Source organism: Phaethon aethereus (assembly GCF_964289735.1).
Source record: "Phaethon aethereus genome assembly, chromosome: 1".
Classification (NCBI taxonomy): domain Eukaryota; kingdom Metazoa; phylum Chordata; class Aves; order Phaethontiformes; family Phaethontidae; genus Phaethon; species Phaethon aethereus.
The window spans coordinates 147,865,805-147,890,351 of record NC_138575.1 but is presented as its reverse complement, the minus strand read 5'-3'; the positions used below and the strand labels follow the sequence as shown (position 1 = coordinate 147,890,351).

General features: G+C 36.8%; 1 protein-coding gene across 1 annotated transcript in view; it reads right to left on the bottom strand.

Moving 5' to 3' along the window:
• Positions 1-24,547, bottom strand: part of TMEM131 (transmembrane protein 131) — a gene marked incomplete at both ends in the record, with an annotated part of 103,042 nt that overhangs the window by 48,161 nt on the left and 30,334 nt on the right. The window contains 6 exons of the mRNA XM_082014307.1: positions 1,279-1,359; positions 2,093-2,215; positions 3,038-3,154; positions 4,591-4,714; positions 13,389-13,457; positions 20,750-20,790. Coding sequence (XP_081870433.1) covers positions 1,279-1,359; positions 2,093-2,215; positions 3,038-3,154; positions 4,591-4,714; positions 13,389-13,457; positions 20,750-20,790 — 555 coding nt within the window. The remainder of the gene's footprint in view (positions 1-1,278; positions 1,360-2,092; positions 2,216-3,037; positions 3,155-4,590; positions 4,715-13,388; positions 13,458-20,749; positions 20,791-24,547) is intronic.

Genomic DNA, 24,547 nt, shown 5'->3' with positions numbered 1-24,547 from the left:
CATGTTTGTTATATACCTACTAACAGCTACAGAATTCAACATTTCCCTTGAGTTCTTTTGACAAGGAAGGGGCTATCTTTAGAAGCAATGCCATTTGACTAAAACTGTCTCAAAGCATTATTACCTTCATTTTTTAAAATTCATTTTTATGTTTCCATCTAACCCCTCAGCATCTGTTTATTCTTTCCACTGCACTTTTTAAAATGCTTGTGATCACACTCACTTCTTTGCAACTTTGTTATCTAAAACTAAAATACTGCCATTCTCATGGACTTTCTCCAGAAAAGCCAGGAATTAAGTTTTGTGATCCTCCTCCTTAGCTCACTTGCAAATATGCTGGCTTTACTCATTACAGATGTAACTGTCAGTGACTGTAATGATGCACTTAAGCAAGAGACAAGTTTTGGAGCCCCATGACTTTAAAGTCCCTCCCAGACAAAAAACAGTCATCAAAAAAAGGAGTGATTCTAATTAAAGAGGAAAATAGGTTTTGCATCTAGTTGGACATTTTCAACAGTATAACATACAGCTTGCATCTAATACTTTCCCTTCAAGATGTTTCTAAAAATTTATTTCACTTAAAGATATTGGTATGTATTACTTCAAAACTACATTAAGTGAAGAACACAAACAAAACAGATTTAATGGGCCAGACCACGAGTCCATTCAACCCACTACCCCATCTCCAGCAGCAGACATAAAAAGTAAAGAGTACCTGCAGGGCATGCATGTAGGAATATTTTCCAGAAGTTTCCAGCCACTCTCAACTCATGATCTAGGCATTTATTGTAGCTAAACACACTGCTGTTTTATCTAGTAGTTCTTAACAGATTCTTCTTCCCTAACTTCATTCAGCCACTTTTTCAACCCATGCATACACTCATACTGATTTGCAGGAAGGACTTTCTCAGTTTTAAAAGGAAAAAAACCAACATATATTTTTCCTGTAGGTTAGATCCAACTTACAGGCCATCAGGAGGACTACATTGTCCTGAATGTTCAGGTAGGTGTAACTCATTCTACTGGGAATCATCTTGTTCACGTCATTTCAAAAGCACAGCTCAATACAGATGGCTTCTTTTAATTAAACCTTCCCTTCAATTGCTATTACCATACAATTAACAGATCATGTTATCATTTCAATTTTTATTGGGTATTTTTAATGATTACACGACAAGAAACAAAGTTGGTGAAAAAAACAAAACAAAACCTAAAATCATATAAAAATAAAACCACCCTAAACAAGTACAATGAATGCGGCAAGACATGACTACTCACCCATAGCTTCCTTGTACCTCCTTGCTGACCTGTTGGAAGTTCTAAATGGAGATCACCTCCACTGGAATACATTTCTACCACCTGAGGTGGATAACAGGAAAATGTTAGCACTCAACTTGAAAGGGATCCTGGTTTAGTTATCAGGTATTATTAACATGCAATGGCATGGGTTAGCAACTATTTGACCACTGGAGTATCTTACAAATTCACTTTTAATGATGATATAGCCATCTGCTAGTGCTATACTTTATGTGCTTTCAGTAGCATTTCACAGTTTGTAGATCATTTACTTAACAGAATCAGATCATGTTTATCCATGGAATATTAATTTACTTGTTTTGGTTAGGTACAGACATCAATCCTGCCTTAACATAAGAATGCTTGCCAACGTTACATACTAGAATACACCTTATGTATTGTTAAGGACACCTCACGCTGTGCAGAACAAGCAGAAGGAAGCTAAGAGGCACGCCTGGATTAAAAGCACAAGATCCATTTTTCTTTTGTTTTCTTCAGTACCTTTCTTAATTACCAGTGAAGTTTAATTCTTTATTTTGCAGTAATGATAACCATTTTAAAAACGGAAATTTCATAGTAAAACCTCAATTTAGCAAATTAGGAGATGTGTGAGCATGATCTACAATTTCTAGAACAACTGATTTGCTTTTAAACAGAAAAAAATTTATATAAATGTGAAACACTTGGCTTCAAATAGCTTTCAAGTTCAAACAGAATATTAAGAAGTACCAAAATAAAACTTCAGTTTAATATCATAAACATAAATGAGCATTTAATGGTTTTCTTTTAGGCTTACCTGCAAAGGTTCACTGTGAGGGTTATGTATATTTATTATAGGAGAAAAACTGCTATTTACAGGAACTCGTGCCCCAATAAATGGGCGCAATCGATAAGGGTTCGGTACTCCAATGCCAAACACCTGGTTCAGAAAAAGAAAAACAAGCTTAAGTAGCTGTATGCAATTGTTGCAGAGCCTAACATGTGTGCCAATTTTAGTAATCAACAAAGTACTCTTTTCAATTAATCTTATAGTATACTTCTAACTCAACATTTAAAACCAATACCATGCTAAAGCACTGAAATAAAGAAACTGGTTTAGTTTGCAGCTAAAAGGGTATTTCTCATAGCTACTACTTACTTACACTGACATAACACAGGAAGTCAAAGTACCATCTTCTTTTCTGATACTCTGAAACGCTAGATAACCAGCTAAAGGTTAAAAAGATGTGAAATATCCTTTCATCAACCCATTATGGAACATATGGGAAGCATTTTTCTTCTTGTTTTCAAAACACTGCCATGGTAAGAGTCTTTCAACAAGAGGATTTCTCTCACTTTTCAGACTCTCTCATCTGTCTGGTTTCTCTTTCTGAATCTCAAGTGAGTAATTTTTTGCCAGTTTAATGAATAACATTGTCTTGTCACTAGATCAGATGAGTACAGAGCTAAAGAATGAGCTAGATCACAGCAGTGAGCCACTAAAATAACAGCCAAAAAAGTTGTTGGGAGGATTTTAAACCCCACATAATTTAATCGATCTGCCTTACAGTACTGCCCTACAGATATTTACAATGGTATACCTCTGTGTTAGAACAAGCAGCAGGGATGGAAACTTCTTCAACTGGGCTGATTAAAAAACTCAAACTCTCATGCAAATATCCTTGGATGGTTAAGCATGCCATAATAGATACTATTCTGGCTGATGCACACTTCACAACTTTTTCTGAGAGGGTTATCTTACCTGATAAGTGAATATCCCATGATTAGAAGTGTTAATAAATAAAGTATTCTCTACGTTTCCCACTACTCTTGCGAGGAAAACTACATCAAAGGACGTATTCCCTCCTGGAAGAATTTTCTGGAAAAAATAAAAGCAAGCAATCAGAAGAATAAGCTAACCTGTTTACTGAAGACATTCCATCCAGAAGATGAACAATATTTTTTATGCTGTGGAAGATCTCTGACACCATGCCTTTTAACTTCTCAAATTTTTGACTTCACAAAAATGATCAGAGGGATGAAACACCTCTCCTGTGAGGACAGGCTGAGAGAGTTGGGGTTGTATTCAGCCTGGAGAAGAGAAGGCTCCAGGGAGCCCTTCTTGCAGCCTTTCAGTACCTGAAGGGGGCTTCTAAGAAAGATGGGGACAGACTTTTTAGCAGGGCTTGCTGCAACAGGACAAGGGGTAACGGTTTTAAACTAAAAGAGGGTAGATTCAGACTAGATATAAGGAAGACATTTTTGACAATGAGGGTGGTGAAACGCTGGGCCAGGTTGCCCAGAGAGGTGGTAGATGCCCCATCCCTGGCAACATTCAAGGTCAGGTTGGACGGGGCTCTGAGCAACCTGATGTAGTTGAAGATGTCTTATTGCAGGGGGGCTGGACTAGATGACCTTTAAAAGAATCCTTCCAACCCAAACTGTTCTATGATTCTATGATATCTGTGTGTCCCTTATGCAAAACTGAAGTTCGAAAGTCTACTGCAGATTTGGAAAAAAGAGTAGAATTTTTAGACAAATAAAAATGTGTAATAAAATAATAAAAATACCAATATTTTGCAACTATTACCTAGTGCAGGATCATTTTTATTTGAATTTTTATGTTGAAGTCTGAACTTCAGCTTATCATAGAAATATTTTGGACTGACAGTTTACAGAACATTGGAGAAAGGTAATTACTACAAGACTTCCGTGAGAAAGGCTCCTTATGGACAGGTGTTTTGAAGTTTTTAGTGTTTACATGGCCCCTGCTAAGCCACAGGCTCTGCAGACAAAACTGAAACCGGACGACTGTATCTGACAGTAATGTGGTTAAGAATTAACCCTGCTGACACCATGCTTTTTAACTTGCAAATTCCTGTAACATGACTGCGGTAGTTATAAGTGTATCAGAGCAACTGCTTCACACTAACACCACTTCACCAGACTTACAATTTTCAGAAAAAAATATAAGAACAGCCTGTTCCTGTAGGTGCTCTAAGGCAATGTACGCTTAGTCACTTCAGCCACAAAGGAGATCTGCTGTTAAACCATCAGTTACACTACACACTTCCAACATAGTCAGAAGTCCTATGCAGTATTTCATTCCTTCTTTTCTAGTAGGGTTTGTGTGTGTTTCTGTGATCAGTTCAAATTTTTGGGTAACTGACATGGGATCGAGAACTGCAGTGTCTTAATACTTTTAGGTATTTATTGCAATAAGTAGCTCGTTTGAAGAAGGGAGGGAAATCAAGCTCCCATTTGGGGTGGGTAGGGGGATGGAAAACCTCATTTTGAGAAAGCAGAATAACTTACCCTATTCTGAAAGAATGATGCATGAAAATGTGATGTTGTAGCAGATATTGATACTAATGTAATTGTTTCTTCTGAGCTAGGGTTATGTAGGTAAACTTTTTCCATTTTTGGCATTCCGACTGGCCTGTCAAGAGAGAATATTTTTAAAGCATTAGACTTCTAGTAAATAGAGCATTGAGCTTTGTCCCATTACACCAGATAGGAACATAGCATTGATGAACACTGGCAATGATAGAATGTTGCATTAAATGTTTTTTTCAAGTAACATCTGTAAATTCTACCTTGAAGAATTACTTAGTTGACATCTTTTCCATTATTTTGATTACTTTTCTTGAAGGCTTACTTAATATTGTATCATCCTCTAAAATAACACCTATCCAAAATGAAATTCTACTTTTCAGGTTTTTTACTTCAGAAGAGGCAAAATTATCTATTCCTGTGCTACAACCTCTAAATAATTATCTTGAGAGGTTACGCACAGCAACTTAAAATAAACAGAACACACTCTAGACAAAAGTCTAAGCACATTTTTTTTCCAGGTACAACGTAAGTAGTCTTACCCAGAACCCGGATTTTTTCTCGTATTATATTTTCTAATATGCTCTACAGAATTAAGTACACAGACATGTGCAGCAACAACTATTTTATTTGTATATTGCATTTGAATTCAAACCTTAAGGAAAAATATAAGAAGTCTGAAACACAGAAGTCAAACAGTTAAACAGCACACTTTTTCAGTAACAAGACATGCTAACAAATTATTCCACACAAGCTTTAGGCTTGTTTTGTTTTGCTTAACAGCTGATGTAACAACAAATGCTTTTGTTTCACCACTTATTTTTCAGAATTTGGTATCTCTTCAGAATTATTTTCATGTCTTTTAACACACAGGTGTTAAGCATCAGCACCAAAGCACTAATAAAGCGTGTATATCACAATTTGCTCCAAGTTAAATTTTGGAATTCAAAATGGTTAACTTTCACGCTACACGAATTCCATATAGCCCTCCCTCCCATATCACCTGCTCCAAACATTGCAAGGACCGCAAAACTATTGGTAAGAATTACTATTTGTAGTACCTGAAGCGATGATGACCAATAACAGGCAGTTGTTCTGCCATCTTCAGTTAACTTCAACAGGCCAAATTAATAAGCACTATTGTAGTTGCAGAGTATTTCAACTTGGGTGTGGGTGTGTCTCAATAGATAAAGCAACATAAGTTTGCTGTAAATCAAACGTCGCACTGAATGGAGGATTTAGTGACAGTAATCAAACTATACCACAATGTACAGAGTGATTATGGTAACAGACAGAACCTCCTACTTATGAAACATGGGCTAAACAGATAGATGCTAAAGACACTGATAGCAATTCAAAGATATAACTATTAACCTTCAATAAACTGCATCATCACCAACAGTGGAATATATCTGCACTCTACTACTGTAAATCTCTTCACTCATCTTACCAAGTCCTCCTAATTTCATGTCTCCATCAGCAAACACTTGTTCTTGATCCTTCTTTCACTGTCAAAAAAATCTCATTTTGACTTCTCTAACTTAATTAGAAACAAAGACAACAATTTCTCTCCTCACCTTTTAAAAGCCATACAAAACCTAACATCCAGGTTCAGCCATAATGTAAAAGTACTCATATCTGGTGCCAGTATACATGGGGAGATTAGAAAGGGAAATGGTTTATCAGCTGTGGTGTTTTGCATTAACTGCTGTAACTGTTACATTGTTGATCAATGGAATCAAACCTATACACCTGTTCTCCATTTGCTAGGGAAAAAGCTTATCAGACCAGAGGAATCTGAATGAGCACCAGCCCTCCAATGTTACCCATCTCTACCCCAACCACAGCAAGAAAAAAGAACCCAAACAAAACACTCACAAAAGAACAAGCGAGGAAAATGCCTGCTGATGCAGAGTTACCCAGCATCCCCTGAGTTCTAAACTTACTGCTTCAAACACTCCTTCACTGACATCAGTACAGATGGGCTTGAGTATTTTACCTGCTTGGTAACCGTGAAAGGCATAAGCAAGGTTTTATAACAGTCAGCAGTTTCACAGTGAATTCATTGCTTAGAGAAAGTGGTCATGCCTTAAACAAGTACTTTCTGATTCTATCAACACATAAAAAAGGAAATAAAGTAGTCCAACTCCTCCAACACTGAAGAAAGCTCTTTCAGTCTCTCCTGAGGATCAGCTATCTGTTCCCTAGTTCTCACTGTCATTTCTCATTTTCCTCAGTGGAAGACATACTGCCAGCACCTTGATGCATCTCTTTTGCTTGCCACAGTGCAGTTTCTGGATACTTCTCTTCCCCAGAGCATGTTCATAGCTCCCCAAGAAGGGGAAACCATCCTCCTTCTCCTCCATTACAATGCACTCCAACAGGTCTTCACAAGAGGAGCTTAAGAGCCAAAAACAAGAATCAAGCAGAACAGTTCCTGCCAACCACAAGAGCAGGAAGCACGAGAAGATGAGGTAGATGTAAGCACTGTATTACATGTGAGCAAGTGACATGACTAGCATATCACCTGTGGTCTTTACAAAGAACCAGCTGTGTACTGATAACCTAAGATCAGCATTGACTTAAGTGACACTTTTTATGATGCACAACATGTGAAACACCACAAAGCCAAGAAAACTGTGGAATGAAATGGTAATACTGAAGTGCCAGCCTGTTCCTGTCAGAAAGGTAGTTTGGAAGTAAAACTCATTATCCCAGGAAATGTTTCACATATTAACAATCTTTTAAGGCTTCACGCTTTTCCAGTTCTGAAAAGAGGGGAACATAAGACAGTATATTTGAGAGACTAAAGCCTATAAAAACAACTAGTAGGGAAGCAGCCATGACAGACATCACAGTTCACTAACTTCAGATTCCAGATGAAAGCACCACAGTATAATTATAGGTGATAAAGGCAGAGGTCACTAAAAAGGAATTCTGTTGCTAGGACTATGTTTTATTTTATTATTTTGTTGACCATTCTGATTTTGAAACAATGAGTCCAATATTATGTTTTACTCAGACACAGTTTTCCTTATATTCTTGAAGCTTGATGTTAGCCAAATCTACAGAAATAGAAACCTCACTTGTTTTTTCTGCCATCTAAAATGCAGGCAAAACAGTGTGCACCAGACACATTTAATGGACCTACATGCCAAGCAATAATCACAGAAGGGGTGCTCTCCAGGCTGCGAATTATGAAGCCACAATGATCTGCACAAGTACAGTCTTACCTGGTGCTAAATTTTACAACAGAATTTCCTGGAGCAGACACAGCAAGCACTTTTCATTGCAAGAAGCTGGTACAGACACACACCTTCAGGCAAACATGACCTCTCAAAGCACGTAAGACTTTTGCTCATAATCTTTTGTCTCTGCATAATGCTAGGTCCACCTACACTGACAGAAAACAGATACCACAACCTAGCTGAGTAGATGGCAATTAACAGGGGTGAGTGTCTGCTCAAATGGGTAAAGAAGCCTGTGTTCACATACTTTACCACTGCAACTCAGTTCTTTCCAAAGTCTGAGTTAGTATCTGCAGTGTATTGTACACATATCTTTGTAATGGAATTCATTGCTGCTCTAGAGGTCAAGAGGTAGATTCTCTTAACAAACGAAACCAGCTCCTGCAAAAAGTTGGGGAGATGAGTCCTTGAGTGATTGGCTCAAACTTAACTTGCAAACATATCTAGCTACTCCCTGTGAAACAAATATGGATTGAGGAAATGCTCTTTTAAAAAGAGTAACTATATTTTTTCTTACTGCATATAGTTTAGACACCTCTATAAAATGCTTGCTTGATTTACAAAAACTGACACAAATCCATTACTGAAAAGCAAAGGATATAAATTCAGCAGATACGTTCTTCCTCTTCCATCTCCTATTCTTTCTAATGAGACTGGAAGTCAACCAAAACCTTCCCACTTAGATTTTGGAATCCTGGGAATATAGGTAAATATACTCAAGATTTAATTCAGGTAAATTCCTTATAAATTTGAGAGTTGAGCAAGTATGTTTCCCCTGAAGTATTTTTTTCTTTTAGCATCTTTGGCAACCGCTGAAACAATTGTAAGACCAGTTGTCACACAGCATATCAAAAGTTTCACGTGGGTTAAATCAGTATCCTGTATCAGAAAGAAGTGAATAGCAGATGCCTAGAAAGCGAAAGTGTAATAATGTGGAAAGCATACAAAGCCAGGTACCCAGAAAACCCTCCTAGCCTCTAAATATATGCAGCTTGGGAACTTCCTGAACCAATGCAGATGGTTCTCCAGTCAGAAGGTCAGAGATAGTGAGCTCCAACAATAAGAACTTGGGTGTTGACTTGTAATGTATCCAGCTACTTTTAATGAAATGAAGCGAACTGGTTGTACAAGGTTACCTCTAGACACTGAAAGGGAATGCCTTTTGTACCCCATTGTGAAGAAAATGCTCGTTCCTTATGTGAAGGCAGCCTGCATGATGTACAAGACTAGAGAATTAGTGACTAGAGCATTCTTCCTGCTTCACATGAAACTATATGTATCACAGGTTGAATGACACAGGCAAGTTGCTTATTTAACCAAAGTTAAAGTAACTGAAGCACATAAGTTTGAGAATGTCAATGTGTCTCATTAACTTGGAAAAGCAAAAGAGTATTTTTTCTATATGCACTAGCCTATAGACCAATTGTTTCTTAGCTTCCAGATTTCACTGGCTTTTAACAAATCAAGAACTTTTATATTATACTTGACAAAAACATGCAACATAAGTGGAGCAAACACCCCATTTTATGTTAGGAATCTAACTTAGACCCCATACAACAAATCATACCTTTTCCAAACAATTAGCAAAACCCCACATACAAAACATCAGTCGTAGTCTTATACAATTGTGTCACCAACTGTGATTTGAATGAAGCTAAGACTGTAATAAACTATTTTGCTTTATTAGCATTTTGCAGCCTAGTATGATATACAAACAGAGGTCGATCTGGACTAAATGTCGATTTACTCTCAATATTTTCTTACACTTAAACTCCAAGGGAAATCAAAATTTCATTTTGCAACTTTTTTTCAAAATTCCAACAATCTCAAACACTCACACATTAAAAGTGTATCAAAAGTACTGTGTAAACATTTGGCTGCACATTATAGGTACCTTATAGGTCCTTTCACCATTTGTACTTGTTTAAAATGTAAGAAAACTAGCGATTTGGATAAACTCTCTAGTTGCTAAAATTCTCCATTATTTACTGTTAAAATATTATTCGAGTTCTTGAAGAAAATAGACCAATTTGGTAAACTTCCCATCCTCTTCTGTTCTTGCAAGTAACATAAGGTCTCAAGACCTGCAAGGTGCTCTCAAATATTTCAACATTACCAAGCAATTGCTTTCAAGGGCAGCTTAAGCTTTCACAGAATATCCTGCCAAATACCAGAGCTCAGAAACAAGAAACATGAAAACATTAAAAAAAAAAACCCTAAGGAAAACATTTCAAGGGAAATGCAAAGCAAGATCGTTTATCAACAGAAAACCAAAAGATAGATTTTCAGAATACTGTCCTACCAACAAGAAAATTCTGTCTAGGGAATGGGACTTTGCTCAAATCTACTCAAGCAAGAACCTCCATTCACCACAGAAGCACATGTTGATGAAGGATTAAACTATTACTTTTGCTTAAAAGTATCATTTCATACGTTACCAATCACTTCCCTGAGGCAGAGGCAAGATATCAACTTAATCTTTAAAATAATCCCACATTTTAAAATTTTGATGGTAAGTAGTTCTAGCTTATATTGTGTTACTTTCCTAAAATACTCAGTACGCAAATGCTCTGTTACCAAATGTTACTTCTACCAAAAATTTAATTGCAAAGAACTTACAAACTTTACTTTTGATATAGTCAGAGTTGAATTAACACAGATGACGGCAATGTATCAAGATCTATGAAGATTCAAGTTCCCCCACAAAGCAGGTGCAAGAACTGAATATAAACTGCCCCACAACAGTATTCTTCAGTCTTCACCCATATGGGCCACCTGCAAGAGCTTTAACATGAAGAAACGTCTCAAAGCCAGCCATATAGGTAATGCCTGTTCTGCCAAAATAGCCTCTGAGCAACCAACTCCCAAAGCTATGGAAGATGACATAATGGTTAGTGCTTGCACCTTAGAACATCTGAATTATTTCATTCCCATTACAACAGGGGAGAGTAACAGATTAAAAGAGAGAGTACAAGGAACAGAAAGCAGCTAAGAATAAAGGTCACTAGTTGTGGAGTTGGTTGCAGGTGGAGGTTTTTTTGCTTGTTTGTTTTCTTTAAAGCCCTGAATCTCCAATATCCAACATGCTGCAGAATTGGTTCCAGAGGAAGACTGGTGTTGCTTCAGAAACACAAGGAGGCGGCTTTCACATTAAATAACCAAATGAGTGTTCCACTTAGTCCAAGCAGTTTCCTGGAGCAGTGATACGGGAGAACCTGCCTCAGTTCCACCCCACTCCCAGAGGCTTAATGTATACGGAGAACTTTTGGGATCTCTTCAAGTGAGCTAAAGATTTGCATATGCTAACATACAGCATGTATGTCCTTTGATAAATGTGAGATTACCTGGACTGCGTTCAAAGTGGTAGGATATGGTATTGTTTATTTTATATTAAAGCAGCATTAAAAAAAACCCTGAACTGTTATAAATCAGAAGTGTAAGGCCATTGTACTCTCATCTCCATGTAGGACACAGGAAGTGTGTCTACAGCACCCATTTATCAACTTAATACTGGTTTTGATTTTGTGAGATCCCTAGATAAAATAACTTTTAATAAATATTATTCCTGCTTAAGTTGGAATGTTTTTGAAACACCTGATTAAAGCCAAACACTCTTGGCAGACCAAAAATTTCACAGGAAGAACAGGTTAGCTTGCAACTGAAATTAAATATTGCAACTTTATTTAGCCTAGGAATGACACATGATGATAGCTCAGTATAAATACGAACTTTGAACAAGCTTGCTCTACTAAATGCTACATGCTACCTATTAACAAAACACTGTTTAGGTACAATACTTGTTCAGAAACTAAATATGCATTTTATGCCTTTCCTAAAATCCATTATTAACAAAGAAAGAAAGGTCAGAATTTGAATGTGAAAACCCTGTCTATTTGAAATGCAAACAAGCTAAAAGCTTAAATCTGCATTATTTGACTTCCAAGGTGCTTGGCACATGCAGTTTTGTTCCCACCATAAGGTTGAGTTACTCAGCATTTCTCGGAGTTGATTCACTTTAAATGCCTAAGTACAGATTTGAAACTGAACTTTATGGATCCATATCTAAACCTTTTCTAAAACTGTTTTTGACATATTACTGAAGTTTTAATAAATCCATAGACAATTTCTGCCTGAGATTATGACCTAAACTACAGCAGGTAAATTCATCATTACATGATTACATTCATTATTACAAAAAAAAAAAAAAAACACAAACAACAAAAACACGCAACATCAAAAGCTAGAGATTCTGAAATTTTGAAGGAATAAGGGACAGAGTGATTTACGATGTCTTTACTCAGAAGTAAAAGTTACAATTTTGTTAGACTGAGCACAAATAAATTTCATAAAATGAGGCGTTTTCATATAGCTTTACTATTTAGTGGCATTATGTTTGGGATTTTTGTATAAAGATTATTTCTGGAAAACTACTCTGTGCAAACAATACACAGTTAAATCCTCTCTTCTTTCAGAAACAGAAGTATACACCATGCCAATACACTGAAGCTTCCTTGCACATCTCTGTAGTCACCACACTGTACAATGGTCTTTCCTACAGACCAGGGGTACTATATTTTTTATTAATAATCTGTGGTTTATCTGTAAATAAAGCAGCCTTTCATCCATCAGCAGTGCTGCCTGAGGATGGGGGAAGCAATACTGCGCTAAGGCACACCTGGGCCATTCTCTTTCTTCCAGGCTGAACTGTTAACAAAATGTTTGAAATGCCCTCACTGCAGTTTACACTGTGTCAAAGCATCAATCATGCACAGAGGCAGCATCCATGTACACCAACTCTTGACTGTTAGTAAGAAGAATGATTGTAGCTACCTATACACAGTAACCACTTACTGGTAAGAGAAACTAAAGACTGAAGTCGTTCTCAGAAGAACTTGTTACAAACAAGTACATTGTTGAAATTGTTAAATGTCCTTCCTCCTCCCCTTCTTTTGTCTTTTAGAGAAGCCACAGGTAAGTCTGCTGTAAACCATTACCTTCAGTCACTGAGAATCGAAACAGCAGCTGCAGGGTGGAGCATGGAGCTAGGTTCCTGGAGGCTGTTTGTTGTCCTTGAAGCTGTATTTTCACAACTCCACGCTACTGTTCTAATAGAGAACTACTGTTCTCTACATCTACTGATGTACCAACAAAGTTTTTTTGCCACCAAAGCATTTGTAAAATGGACACACTAGAGTAGATGCTCTCTGACATGGGTTATGTACAAGCAGAAAGGTAACCTCACCTCAGTACATTAAGTTCTAGACTTAGAACTGTTTCCACTGTGCAGAGCTGTACAAGTACTTAAAAAGTAAGTACAAGTACCTACACTACCAAAACCATGGCTGCTGACAGGTCGCTACATGATATTTAAGACTGAGTACACCAGCTCTCTGCAACACATAGGTCAGCTACACTTATGGGCAATCTATCAATTTAATTTATGTATACAACCTCCTCCATCAGTTTTAAATGCTCTTGAGATGTTTTTTTCTATTTGTCTAACTAAACAGGTCAGAAGACTTTTCAACTTACTGTTCATGGAAATCCAGCATTGGTGGCTCAAACCGGAGAGGTCGGCAATTTCCCCGATATAGGGATACACTGCAAGAAAAATTAAAATGCTGTAAAAGATACTGTTAAATGATATATTTTTGCTTCCTTCCCACCTCAAATTGCCCTTTCTTAGCAAAATGTTCATTAATATTAATAATAGAGCAACTAATTCCAAAGAAGAAACAGCCTGACAAACTAGTCCAGTCAGAATACCGTAATTTTACCAGCCGCTTACATGATTATGTGGTGTCTCCAAGAAAGATTATGCAAGAGTATAAATCTTGGAAATGAATATAATTGAAGTATTAGTTTCCCTCTATATAGTGATGGCAGTTTCCCTCTATATAGTGATGGCTAAGTGAAATAGTAAGCTAAACAGGTATTATCTTTCATAGCAATATTCAAACACCTTCCTCAAGGTCTAACAGTCATTTACATACACATCATGAGTTTCTCTAACTACAACTACACTAGTACATAAACAATCTCAGACCCATTTGATGGTATTGAGGCCACATGGGAGAAAACAGTCCGTGTCTATACTGTTAAAAGCTCATAATCTCCAGAAGACAGTGACTCTGCTCTAGAAACATTCCTTAGCTTTGCCTATACTAACGTCCCACTGGGAACTCTTCAGGAGAATGCTGGTAGATGAAGACTAAAACCTAAATACCACTCAACCAATCCAGCAATGAAGATCACAAAGTATCTGGAAACATTCTCTACTATTGCTTATTTTACCAGTACAGTTATATAGAGCACAATCAACAATCCACAACATAAGTTACAAAGAAAAAAAAACAGTTGCATTGACTGAAACATTTTCTTATTCAGAATGATGTGATTGTGACCACACTGAAGTAACTCTGTAATTCAGTAACACTTTATTTTGGGCTCAGTAAAAATCATATTTATACAGTAAAACATAAAACAGGGAAACAATAACGTAAAAGAAATAAACAGGAAAGGCTAAAGAATGGCTCAAGACCAATGGTTTTAATTTAAATGCTTTTGTTACTGATATTAAAATAGCACTCCTGTTTTAGATCCTTGTTTTCTGATTTTGCATAAAACAATCCTAGATGCCCAAAGACAGAGCTGCAGCTCTGTGTCCTGGGCAAGCAAAGCTGCTCTACAAACCCAGCCAGGGCAGCAGAAGCACCCAGTTATGCCTCAAGAGAAGAAGAACCCAGGAGATGGAAGATGTCCTCAGACAGGTCCATGTGGCTCACCTTATGAGAGCTGAGGCCTTGAACTCAGTATTTCCAGGAAAATTAATTATTGATCAAACTCAGGTATCTTTCCATATTCCTGAACCATTTCAACAAAGAAGCTATTTACAGGAGTAATAATTTACAAATAGGGTATGAAATCGTAACTGTATTCTCTAACAGCACAGATTTAGGCAATGACAACAGTATAACAAATCAACAGCTTTTTTTATAAAAATACATCTCAATCACTCACTCTAGTACTCTACAACTGAATCTTCACACTTCAAGTATAATATATGTGTAATAGAGAAATCTATTCATGCTGATCGATTTACAGCTCTCTAAGTTTGGATGTCGAAGCATCTTCAATACTACTTAGAGCCTAGTCGTTAAAAATAGCTTTATCCACATAATGAAAGTAAAACATTATTGGGGCAACAGTAGGCATAGTACAGTCAGCTTCAGTTTGCACTCAATGCATGTATATATACACACACATATGCATCACAAAACAATAGAAGTAAAGGTGTAAGACACTAATAGGAAGAACTGTATAAAGATCTACAGAACATTACAATTCTTGCTACTATTAAGTACTGCTCTGACTCAGTTGTCAAATGAGAGCGCTTGGGTATACCTTCTCAGGCTAAAATCAAACCTTGTGGAATAAGTGCTCAACAAAATGAAGTTTAGAGAGACACTAGACATAAAAGAATAAAGTTCGAAAATTATACTAACAGTGATATTTTGAAAGGATAAAACAAGTTGATAGTCTTCAAAGTGGTCATCTCACTTCTCAAAGTTTATGGTCCAATTTAAAAAAAAAAAAACCCACCCACATTTAGTGCATTTTTAACCTGAAAAGGACAAAAAGCTCATGTACCTCCATTGTCAAGATAACATAAACAGAAACTGCTCTTCTTCAACAATGATTTTTAAAATAGTTCTGTCAATTTTTTCCAACTTTCAAACTCTGAGCAGTCAGCCAGCACCTCTTTTTTGTTGGCAATTATTGGTAAAAGGACATATCAATTCCTTTTATACAAAAGTTTTCATAAATATTTACAGTATTTACAGAAGCTATAATGAAGATCTTTATTTCAAATGCATTGAAAATGCAGTCAAGAGTAACTTGACCTAACTTGAACAATCAGGACATACACGATTCTCCATATACATGAAAAGTTTAAGCAACATTTTCTCAGACTGTATAGCTATATTATCCTGGATAGCCATTTACACAGCACAGTCTTTAAATGGCTAAAGTTTGGTACAGGCAGCTACATCATAATGAATGCCAACTATTATAATAAAAGTAACAACTGTAATACGATTCAAATGGGAACAAGCAATATTGGAATTCCCAAACTTTGCCTACTGAAAGGCCCAACATGAGTCAACTTGCAGCAGACTTACAAAATCATGATAATGTCTGCTTTGCTGGGCACTTGCCCACTGAAGGCTGGATACACCCATGGGTAGGGCAACTTTACAGCATAATGACATTTAAGTTAATTACTATTCTACATGTGTAGAGCTACGGGTCCTAGTCTTATATCAGAATTTAAACATTTTTCTTTCCCTACCCCTCCAAGTTTCCTAACCTTCAAATTCAAGAAGAACAACACAAAAAGGAAAAGATGAAGCTGAATGAGAGAGGACACCTGCCAGAATGAGAGAGGATATCTGCCAACAAGCTCCAGCAGACCAAGAATTGGCCAGGAGCCATCTGAACCTAAGTAGTTTCAGGAATTACTAGTTCCTGAAAATTATTTAAGATGGTCCCAACACTTTTTCCTGTTCTTCAAGAATTTTGATTTTAAAAATGAGACTCGAGAGTGAACTACACATATTCCCTGATACAATCATTATCCTCGCCGGACCACCTACTCTGTCATCCAAGTGAGAGGGCATTTACCTCAACTACTGAAACATCTACTGTAGTGCTACTACCCAGAAACTACCTACGACCAGATGCAATTCACTGAAGTGCAACTTCATGTCTCAAGTAAGGTTAGTCCAGACACAGTTATAAAGATGGTCAAAATATCAATGCCTGGAAAGACTGTAGGTGATATGGATATCCTTCTGTGCTGAGACACAATTTTCTTCTGAGGACATTCTGCAGCAATTCTATAATATTTTGCCATTTATCACAGAGTACTAGGCACTCATAATTTTAAATAAATAAATAAATGCACATTTTTGCATTTGGAGATGAAGAAAATGCTTGTCAAATATAGTGTTTAAAGATTTCTGCAAAGTTGGGTAGTAATTGTTACTCTTTATCCTCACTTTACCTTTCTAGCTGATTCTGGGATTTCTGGAGGAGGTATGTGCTCTGTGGAGTCTTATCTGTACCATCTTTAATTGCTACTGTGGAAAATTCAAATCTAAGCATTACTCTACATCTATTTTTCCCACATTACTTTACCAGATGTTTAAAGACTTTCATTTCCTCTCCTGTACCATAAATTGTCAAGAAATAGACGATGGCATTAAACTGTCAAATAGCAAGAGATCTCATTATTTTATTTAGCAACACAAACTCTTAGAAAGCCACTAGTTTGTTATTTCTATTACCACAAAATAAAATGAAAGTGTGTCCAAAAATAACCATGTGAATTCTTTAAATGACAAATAGGCAAATACCTCACAGTGGGTACTTTTTGTGCCAGAATGTCCTTGAAAGAGCCACCTCAAAGACAGACCATTTTTGGCTAAAAAATAAGTAACTAGTCATATTTCCCTGAGTGCATCCATGACTTGTCAATGTCTAAAAATAAGGTTGAGCTGCATATATCAGAAAATGTATTTCAATTTTTATAGTTAAAATTGTTTTAGAAATATGGGTATTAAACACAGCCCCAGTGAGAAAGTCAACTCCCACAGAACATTTGGCCATTTTGGTATCTGGCAGTAGCCGCGGCTGTAAGTGCAGATGAATAAAAAGACTAGCAACAAAAGTTTTTCATAAACTACACCCAGCTAGTGGTTGGCTCAGTTATGGCAACATTAACCCTGTATCAGGAAAACATACTCATGATATCAGATGTTAAACTTCAAAGCTAACATTTCCTGAGGGGGTTGTCTGGGGAAAGGGTGGGGAAAGAACAGGGAGAAACTTGAACTGTAACCTGACCATGGGCAAGAACAAAACAAATTAAATGGCTAGTTCATTTCCCTCCTCCCAATTAGTGTTAAAAAGCAGATCAAAGAACTGAATAAACTGTCTAGATAGGGCAGAAATATCTGCAAGCTATACCAAGGAGGAGATATCAGAATCTCTAATAAGCACAATGAAAGACAAGTCATCTAGAGAAGTTAAGCATGTGGATCAGAAACATAGAGTTTTTAGCAACGCCACTGAAAAAAAATCACTGAGAAAAATACTTGAAAGAAAGATCCATGTAAAACCGGGGGGGGGGGGGGGCGCGGAGAGAGGGGGAGAGAGGGAGGGAGACAAAAAAATTGCACATAATCTCTGGGTCCCAATAAAGGCACCTCCTTTCTGCCATTGAGAGTCAATGATTTAAACAAGATACCATTCCATTTAAAACTACCTCCATAAAGTCTGACTCCACCCAAGATATAAAATACATTAATCATGGTTCTCAGAGTTAAACTGTGATTCCTAAATTAATGTTTTCACAGTTGCAATCTGCCTGACATACTGCAGCATATAGCTACAGCTGTTTTAAGTTCTTGTCTGCAGCTGTGTCCCCCACCATTTTGCAATCCCCTAACAGCTCGTGGAAGAATGCAAACACCCACAGCACAACAGCTCCAGTTCACAATCTAGGTACAAACCCATCATTGCTGGCAGGGTTAAATAAGTCACTGGACCATGAACTGCAGCAGCTGAGCCACAGGCACACATGTTCACTTTCTCTGTCACAGGAGAGAGAGCCCTGGCAGGAAGGACAGGTAAATAACAACTGGGGTACTTCCTAGCTTCTTAAACCACTCGTGTTGTTTGAGAGTTATGAATGACCAGAGTCCAGTTGATTTAATATTACAAACCATGACAGGGAAGAACACAATGATCACTTAGCATAAGTTACTTGGCTTACGGAAATGGAAGTTTTCGAAGTTAGTATTAGTTATACTGCTCCATAACCTATTTGATTTGATTGTGTTCTTCCGGAAGCATTAAGGATTGTCTTATTTGTCTTTGAACATGAGAAGTTCAATAATGAATTTGAAGAGATTCTTTCACTGTTGTGCAAAGTCTGAGTCCACTACATAGCAACGAGCACAGGGCTTCACACAAGCAGTTTAAGATAGCAAAATGAGGAAACCCCCTAGTAAACAAATTATTTAAAGTGCATCATTTTAATTTGATCTTTAAAAAACTATTTTCATTTTATCATGACCAAAATGTTACAATTTGTATGTTTACAACAATCAGGAAAGTTAAATTCAAGTAAGTCTTAATGCGTGGTAACTTCACTGGTGTTAATTCTTTCTCCTATTACAGTACAGTTACAAACCCAGAGGTGTATATGTACTGTTAAGTGGTTAACAGAGAAACCAGTACTGAATAAATCTTTGGAAGTGAGTATTTATAGGAGCAGTTTAGTGAAATGCATATTCTACTTGCTTAATCCACTCTTAACAGGCAAGTAGAAAACAAATAGTTTAGTAAAAGCATCAGGTGCGAAGTTTAATTTGAGAGACTTCATAGATGAGAAATAAATGGGCAGAAGTCCTGAAGGGCAGAGAGGGGCCTCCATTGCTGGGGAAAGGGAAAGATGACAGATTCAGGGAAGGTACAGCATCACAAAGTTTCAAGTTTTATGCAGAATGACTAAGCTCAACTTTTTTAATTAAAAAGCAAATGAGTAGTTTGTGTAATACAAGTTTGACAAAATTCACATTACCATAATACACAAATTGCCTCAAGCTTCAGATCAAAATATAAAGCAACTGCCTTGTTTCAACACATAGTATTAACTCTTCTGTTTTACATTATCACAATAAAGATAATGTGAATTTATGTTTTAATTTCACCTGGAGTGAAAGACTTGCCACATCCTCATAAGGTTCTTCAGTACGTTCATGTTCACTCTTTCCCCCTGAAACCCTGAATTCCAAGTGTATTTAGAAACCTAGTAGTAGTTAAGCCAAAGTCTACAGTATTTTCATACAATTCAGGAGATTTACGTTGCAAGATTTAGGTCTGTAACTAATCAGAAGGCAGCAGAGACTGGCAAGTGATACAAATAGGATCATGGCTTTTAAGTGTAACACGAAAAACACTGCTTTTTTTCAAAGATTTTTTCAAAACTTGTTGCAAACATAATGCTCTTAAGCCCAAGTTGAAGCAATTATATGCATACTAAAACAAGAACTTTTCATATGTTTATCTGAAATTAAAAAATAATCCTTATACTAAATTTCCTGAGAAGGAAATGGAGACAGTCCATGAAAAACATCTAGCTGTATTTACCCATCATAAACTATGCTTTACATGACAGTTTGTTGAATGCTATGGTATAAGAAACAAGCTTAATTATTACTGTTCAACGTATTCATTAAATACACAGGAATATTTGAGGAATCTCCGAAGAAAAAACAGGGACCGGGGGGGGGGGGGGGGGGGGGGGGGGGAAGAGGCCACTTCTTTTTCCTCCTCAGATACTATACATGCAAAGTCCTTTGGTAACAGATTACTTCTTTGGGGACAGGACGATGGGACATATGGACAGGGAAGAATCTATTGAGACTAACATCATAAAGTTTTTCTTCAAAAGGACACAAGCAGGTAAACAAACCCACTCCTTTCTCAAGAAAACTTCACTAAAATTATTTTAAAAAAAAATCTACAAGCAGAGTCTCAGTTTACCCCCTCTTTGTTTACACAGAATTACTCTGTGGTATACACTACAAAGTGAATTAAAGAATTCTTCCATTTCTTATTTCATACATGAAGTGATTTAGCTGTCCAATATTAAAAACTGTTTTACGTTTGAGTTTAAATTTCCTCTGTATGAGACAAATAATTGAAAAATTACACAATTTGTATTTAATCTTGTTTACAGTAGAACTTTATTATTCTTATGAAGAATAGCACAAATCTCACAATAGGATGGCTTTATTAAACTTTTAGAAAGTCATGCTTACCTTTTCTGTTGGTAAGAACTGAGGCCTATAGTTGTCTCAGCCTGTAAAAGAAACATATAATTTTAAATTTAAGACACTGACAGCATTATACTTCCTGTGGGGGGAAAAAGAACCCCAGCAACTGTAACAAGTTAGTAGATTGGAACTTGAAAGAAAAAAGGAGAAGTTCTGATCTGGAGTAGAAAATGCAAATTAGCTTTTTCCAATTAATTACTTAAAGAAATTAAGACTCTATCAAAAGCCTGTTTGGCTCTGGCCAAGAACTGAAGTCAGGTCAGTGGTAGGAACTCCTACGAACTGTAAGATAAGCAGCAACTTAAAGATTATTAAGAGGAGGAAAAAAGTCCAGGAAATTATAACAATGTAGGGAGCAAAAGAAAGACCTAGCGTACATGTAAGAAACAAATTACCAAAAAAAGCATATAAAAATAAAATAACAGTCAAGCAATTATCTCACAGGTATAATTTAAGAAACTAGAAAACAAAGAACGCTATAATCTCCATTTGATTAGGAAACTTCATCTCCTTCCCTGCTAATGATCTAGCCTCTATTATTCATACCTTTACTACCACTGCTGGACACCACAGTTAATTACCTGAAAACAAGGAGGTTAGGTTGTCTAGGAAATTCCAATCAGTTTACCCTTGTCTAAGAAACACCAACTGGTTTTAAAGGCTGCGCATGGAAAACTTCTGTCTTCTCACAGTATTTGGGGATGAAATTGAGGATTTCAGTCCTTCTCTTAAAGGCATTTCATGGCCAAGATGAATAATCTTCTGGGAGCGGGAAGAGAGCTTACAGGTCTGATAAAGCCTATGGTGCACTTTAGCCCATCTGACACAGTTCACATCAAGTATAAGGATGTCATTTGTTTGCAAGGGGAATGCGAATTTTTTCATATCACATTTCAGAACTAAAATCAAGTCCCTTGGTTGGGCACTTCACCGATTTCTATTTAAACTACAAATTAAACTTTCTCTTCTTGTTTTTCCTAAGATAAAAGTTTTTTTTTTCTTAAAATGATTTTAAAATTTAGTGAAAAAAAATCCTCTAACAAAAGAATCTGTATTTTATTTTGCTTTTTGGAGACACTTCTTTAATATTTGTGGACTAAGTGGTTTAATAGTAGTAATTATAAAATTTCAATGTTTGATTCATGCCAAGGATCAATTCTGGACTGCAAATCTAAGTAGTGTTTCAGATTTAAAACAAAGCTATTTGTTTTAATGACCCTGCAATTTGTAGCAAACTAAAGAAAGCTGGATATGTATTATTTACCATTGTAAAACAAAGCTAATCTGTTTGTAACTTGAGGATTTATTTGTAATTTTAGATGTCTAGGCAGAGCATCAATTAGCTTTTTTGTTTTAAAACCTCTGAAACAGAGAGGCAGACTGCCTTGCTAAAGGGATGTCGCAGGAAGAAGGGGTTCACATGAAATTACGCTTTGCAGTACAGCATGATCAGTGCAGTTTTTCCTCACTGAACAGAATGTTATGAGACAAGTTGTTTTATATTGCCAATTTTATTATAATTTAAAAATCAGCAAATATTCATTTAAACTCAACAAGCTTTCATTTAAACTTAGGTATTATATTTGTAACATAATTAGGAAAACAGGGTATTTCTTATTTTTTCATTAAAATACACTGCCTTGCAACTCCTTCCATTAAGTTTTCCTAGCTAAAGTATACTACTCACATACTGATAAGCTTTTATTTCAGCTTCTTAATTTCTGATGTCATCCTGCATGTTCTATTTCCAGTAAGATATAAGCAAGTACTTACAATCTGCAGTGAGTTGTTTCAGAATAGTAAGAGAAATTCAATTAAAAAGAAGAAAGCAGAAATCTAAAATCAATTTAGTTAATTGATGAATGCTTAAGATACAAAACATTTTGTATTTAAAACTTCCTAGGAAGTACTGCCTAAAAAGTTAATTGATTAGCTCCAAAATCTAAAGAATTTAAATCAGGAAAAAGACCTCTGCCTTCCATACCTTATTTTTTCCTCAGACTGGAAAGGTAAGAGCAAACCTTCCAGTTTTAAACTGCTACCCATTAATTTTTTCTCAACTTAAAAAATAGATAAGAAACTGAATCAAAGTGAATCAGCTGAAAATATTTTCTCTCCATCCAAAAAGGACTTGTACTGTCAAAAGCTGGTTTAACACTTCATATAAGCATTTGTTCAAAACATTAAGCCAGTGATTTCTTCTAGTTCACAATAGCATGATTTTATAAGCTCTGCAGAAAATACGTATTGCTTGAGTATTTTAAAAAGTTTTAATAAGCTTCAAACAGCTACTTATAATTACATACTATTATTATCTACTTTTCTATCATAAATCTGACAACCATGAGTCACTGTCTGCCTTTCTAATTTTTTTTTTTCTAATTTAAACTATGTAACTGTTGCCTACAGCTTGCAGATGTACCCATTCTCTCTAAAAGCACATCAGACTACACCTGGCTGAGGGCTCTGCAAGAGATGCTGCACAGCATACTCAGTAGATAACAGACTAGTGCTTGCCTATAAGGACTAAAGAGCCCGAGTTATTTGACTGCAGCCAAGAGGCACGCTGATCTTCACCACAGCCAGCTCCCACTGATCCAGGCTAACAGGCAAACTGTTCAATAAATCTCAGAATTTGAGCTTTCTGCTACATGCATCAGAAATGTGCAAGTGGTACGCTCTGCTACATGCATCAGAAACATGCCAGTGGTACACTCCAAGTGTTGATAATGAAGTTTTGGATCTAAAGATCTACGCAATACAATCAGTCATGCAGATGTAACCAAAAATGACCCAAATCCATTTTAAGTGTTTTCTCTAACTGAAATCATCTGCTATTCCTCCCTACAAAACAACTGCATATATCCCTCTCTTTTTTAATACAGCACAGTCATTTAAAGCCATTCTCCTGATTTCGCCAGTTCCATTCTTCCATGCTGTGCATTCACACCACTGACTTTCCTGCCTGCTGGAGGGAGACAACCAAAAACTGCTGAGACAGCGTTCCTGTGAAATACTGTTATACAACTGTACTGGTTTATGCTGGGAGAGAGTTAATTTTCTCCATAGTAGCTAGTATGGGGCTGTGTTTTGGATTTGTGCTGCAAACAGTGCTGATATATAGGAATGTTTTCATTATTGCTGAGCAGTCCTCGCACAGCATCAAGGCCTTTTCTGTTTCCCACATCACCTCACCGTCCCAACAAGTTGGGAGGGGGCACAGCCAGGACAGCTGATCAGAGGAATATCCCATATCATATGACATCATGCTCAGCACTAAAATCTGGGGGAAGAAGGAGAAAAGGGGGACTTTCGGAGTGATGGCATTTGTGTTCCCAAGTAACCATTGCATGTGGAGCCCTGCTTTCCTGGGGATGGCTCAACCAACACCTGTCTGCCCACGGGAAGTAGCGAATGAACTTATTTTGCTTTGCTTGTGCATGCAGCTTTTGCTTTACCTATTGAACTGTCTTTATCTCAACCCACGAGTTTTCTCACTTTTACCCTTCCAGTTCTCTCCCTGATCCCAGTGGAGGAGCAAGGGGCTAGGTGGGACTGAGCTGCCAGCTGGGATTAAACCACAACAACCACCAAACTTACTCTATGAAGTTAACCGATGTATAAACACCCTGTACTACTTACCAATGTCCTTGCAAGTGCATTATTCACTAAAATTAAATACAGCCTTCCTTTCAGTAATTGATGTTTCTAAAGAAACAAAACTAAAGCACTTAATTAAATTGCCAGCAGTTACCTAGCAGTCAGATGATGGAGCTAACAGAT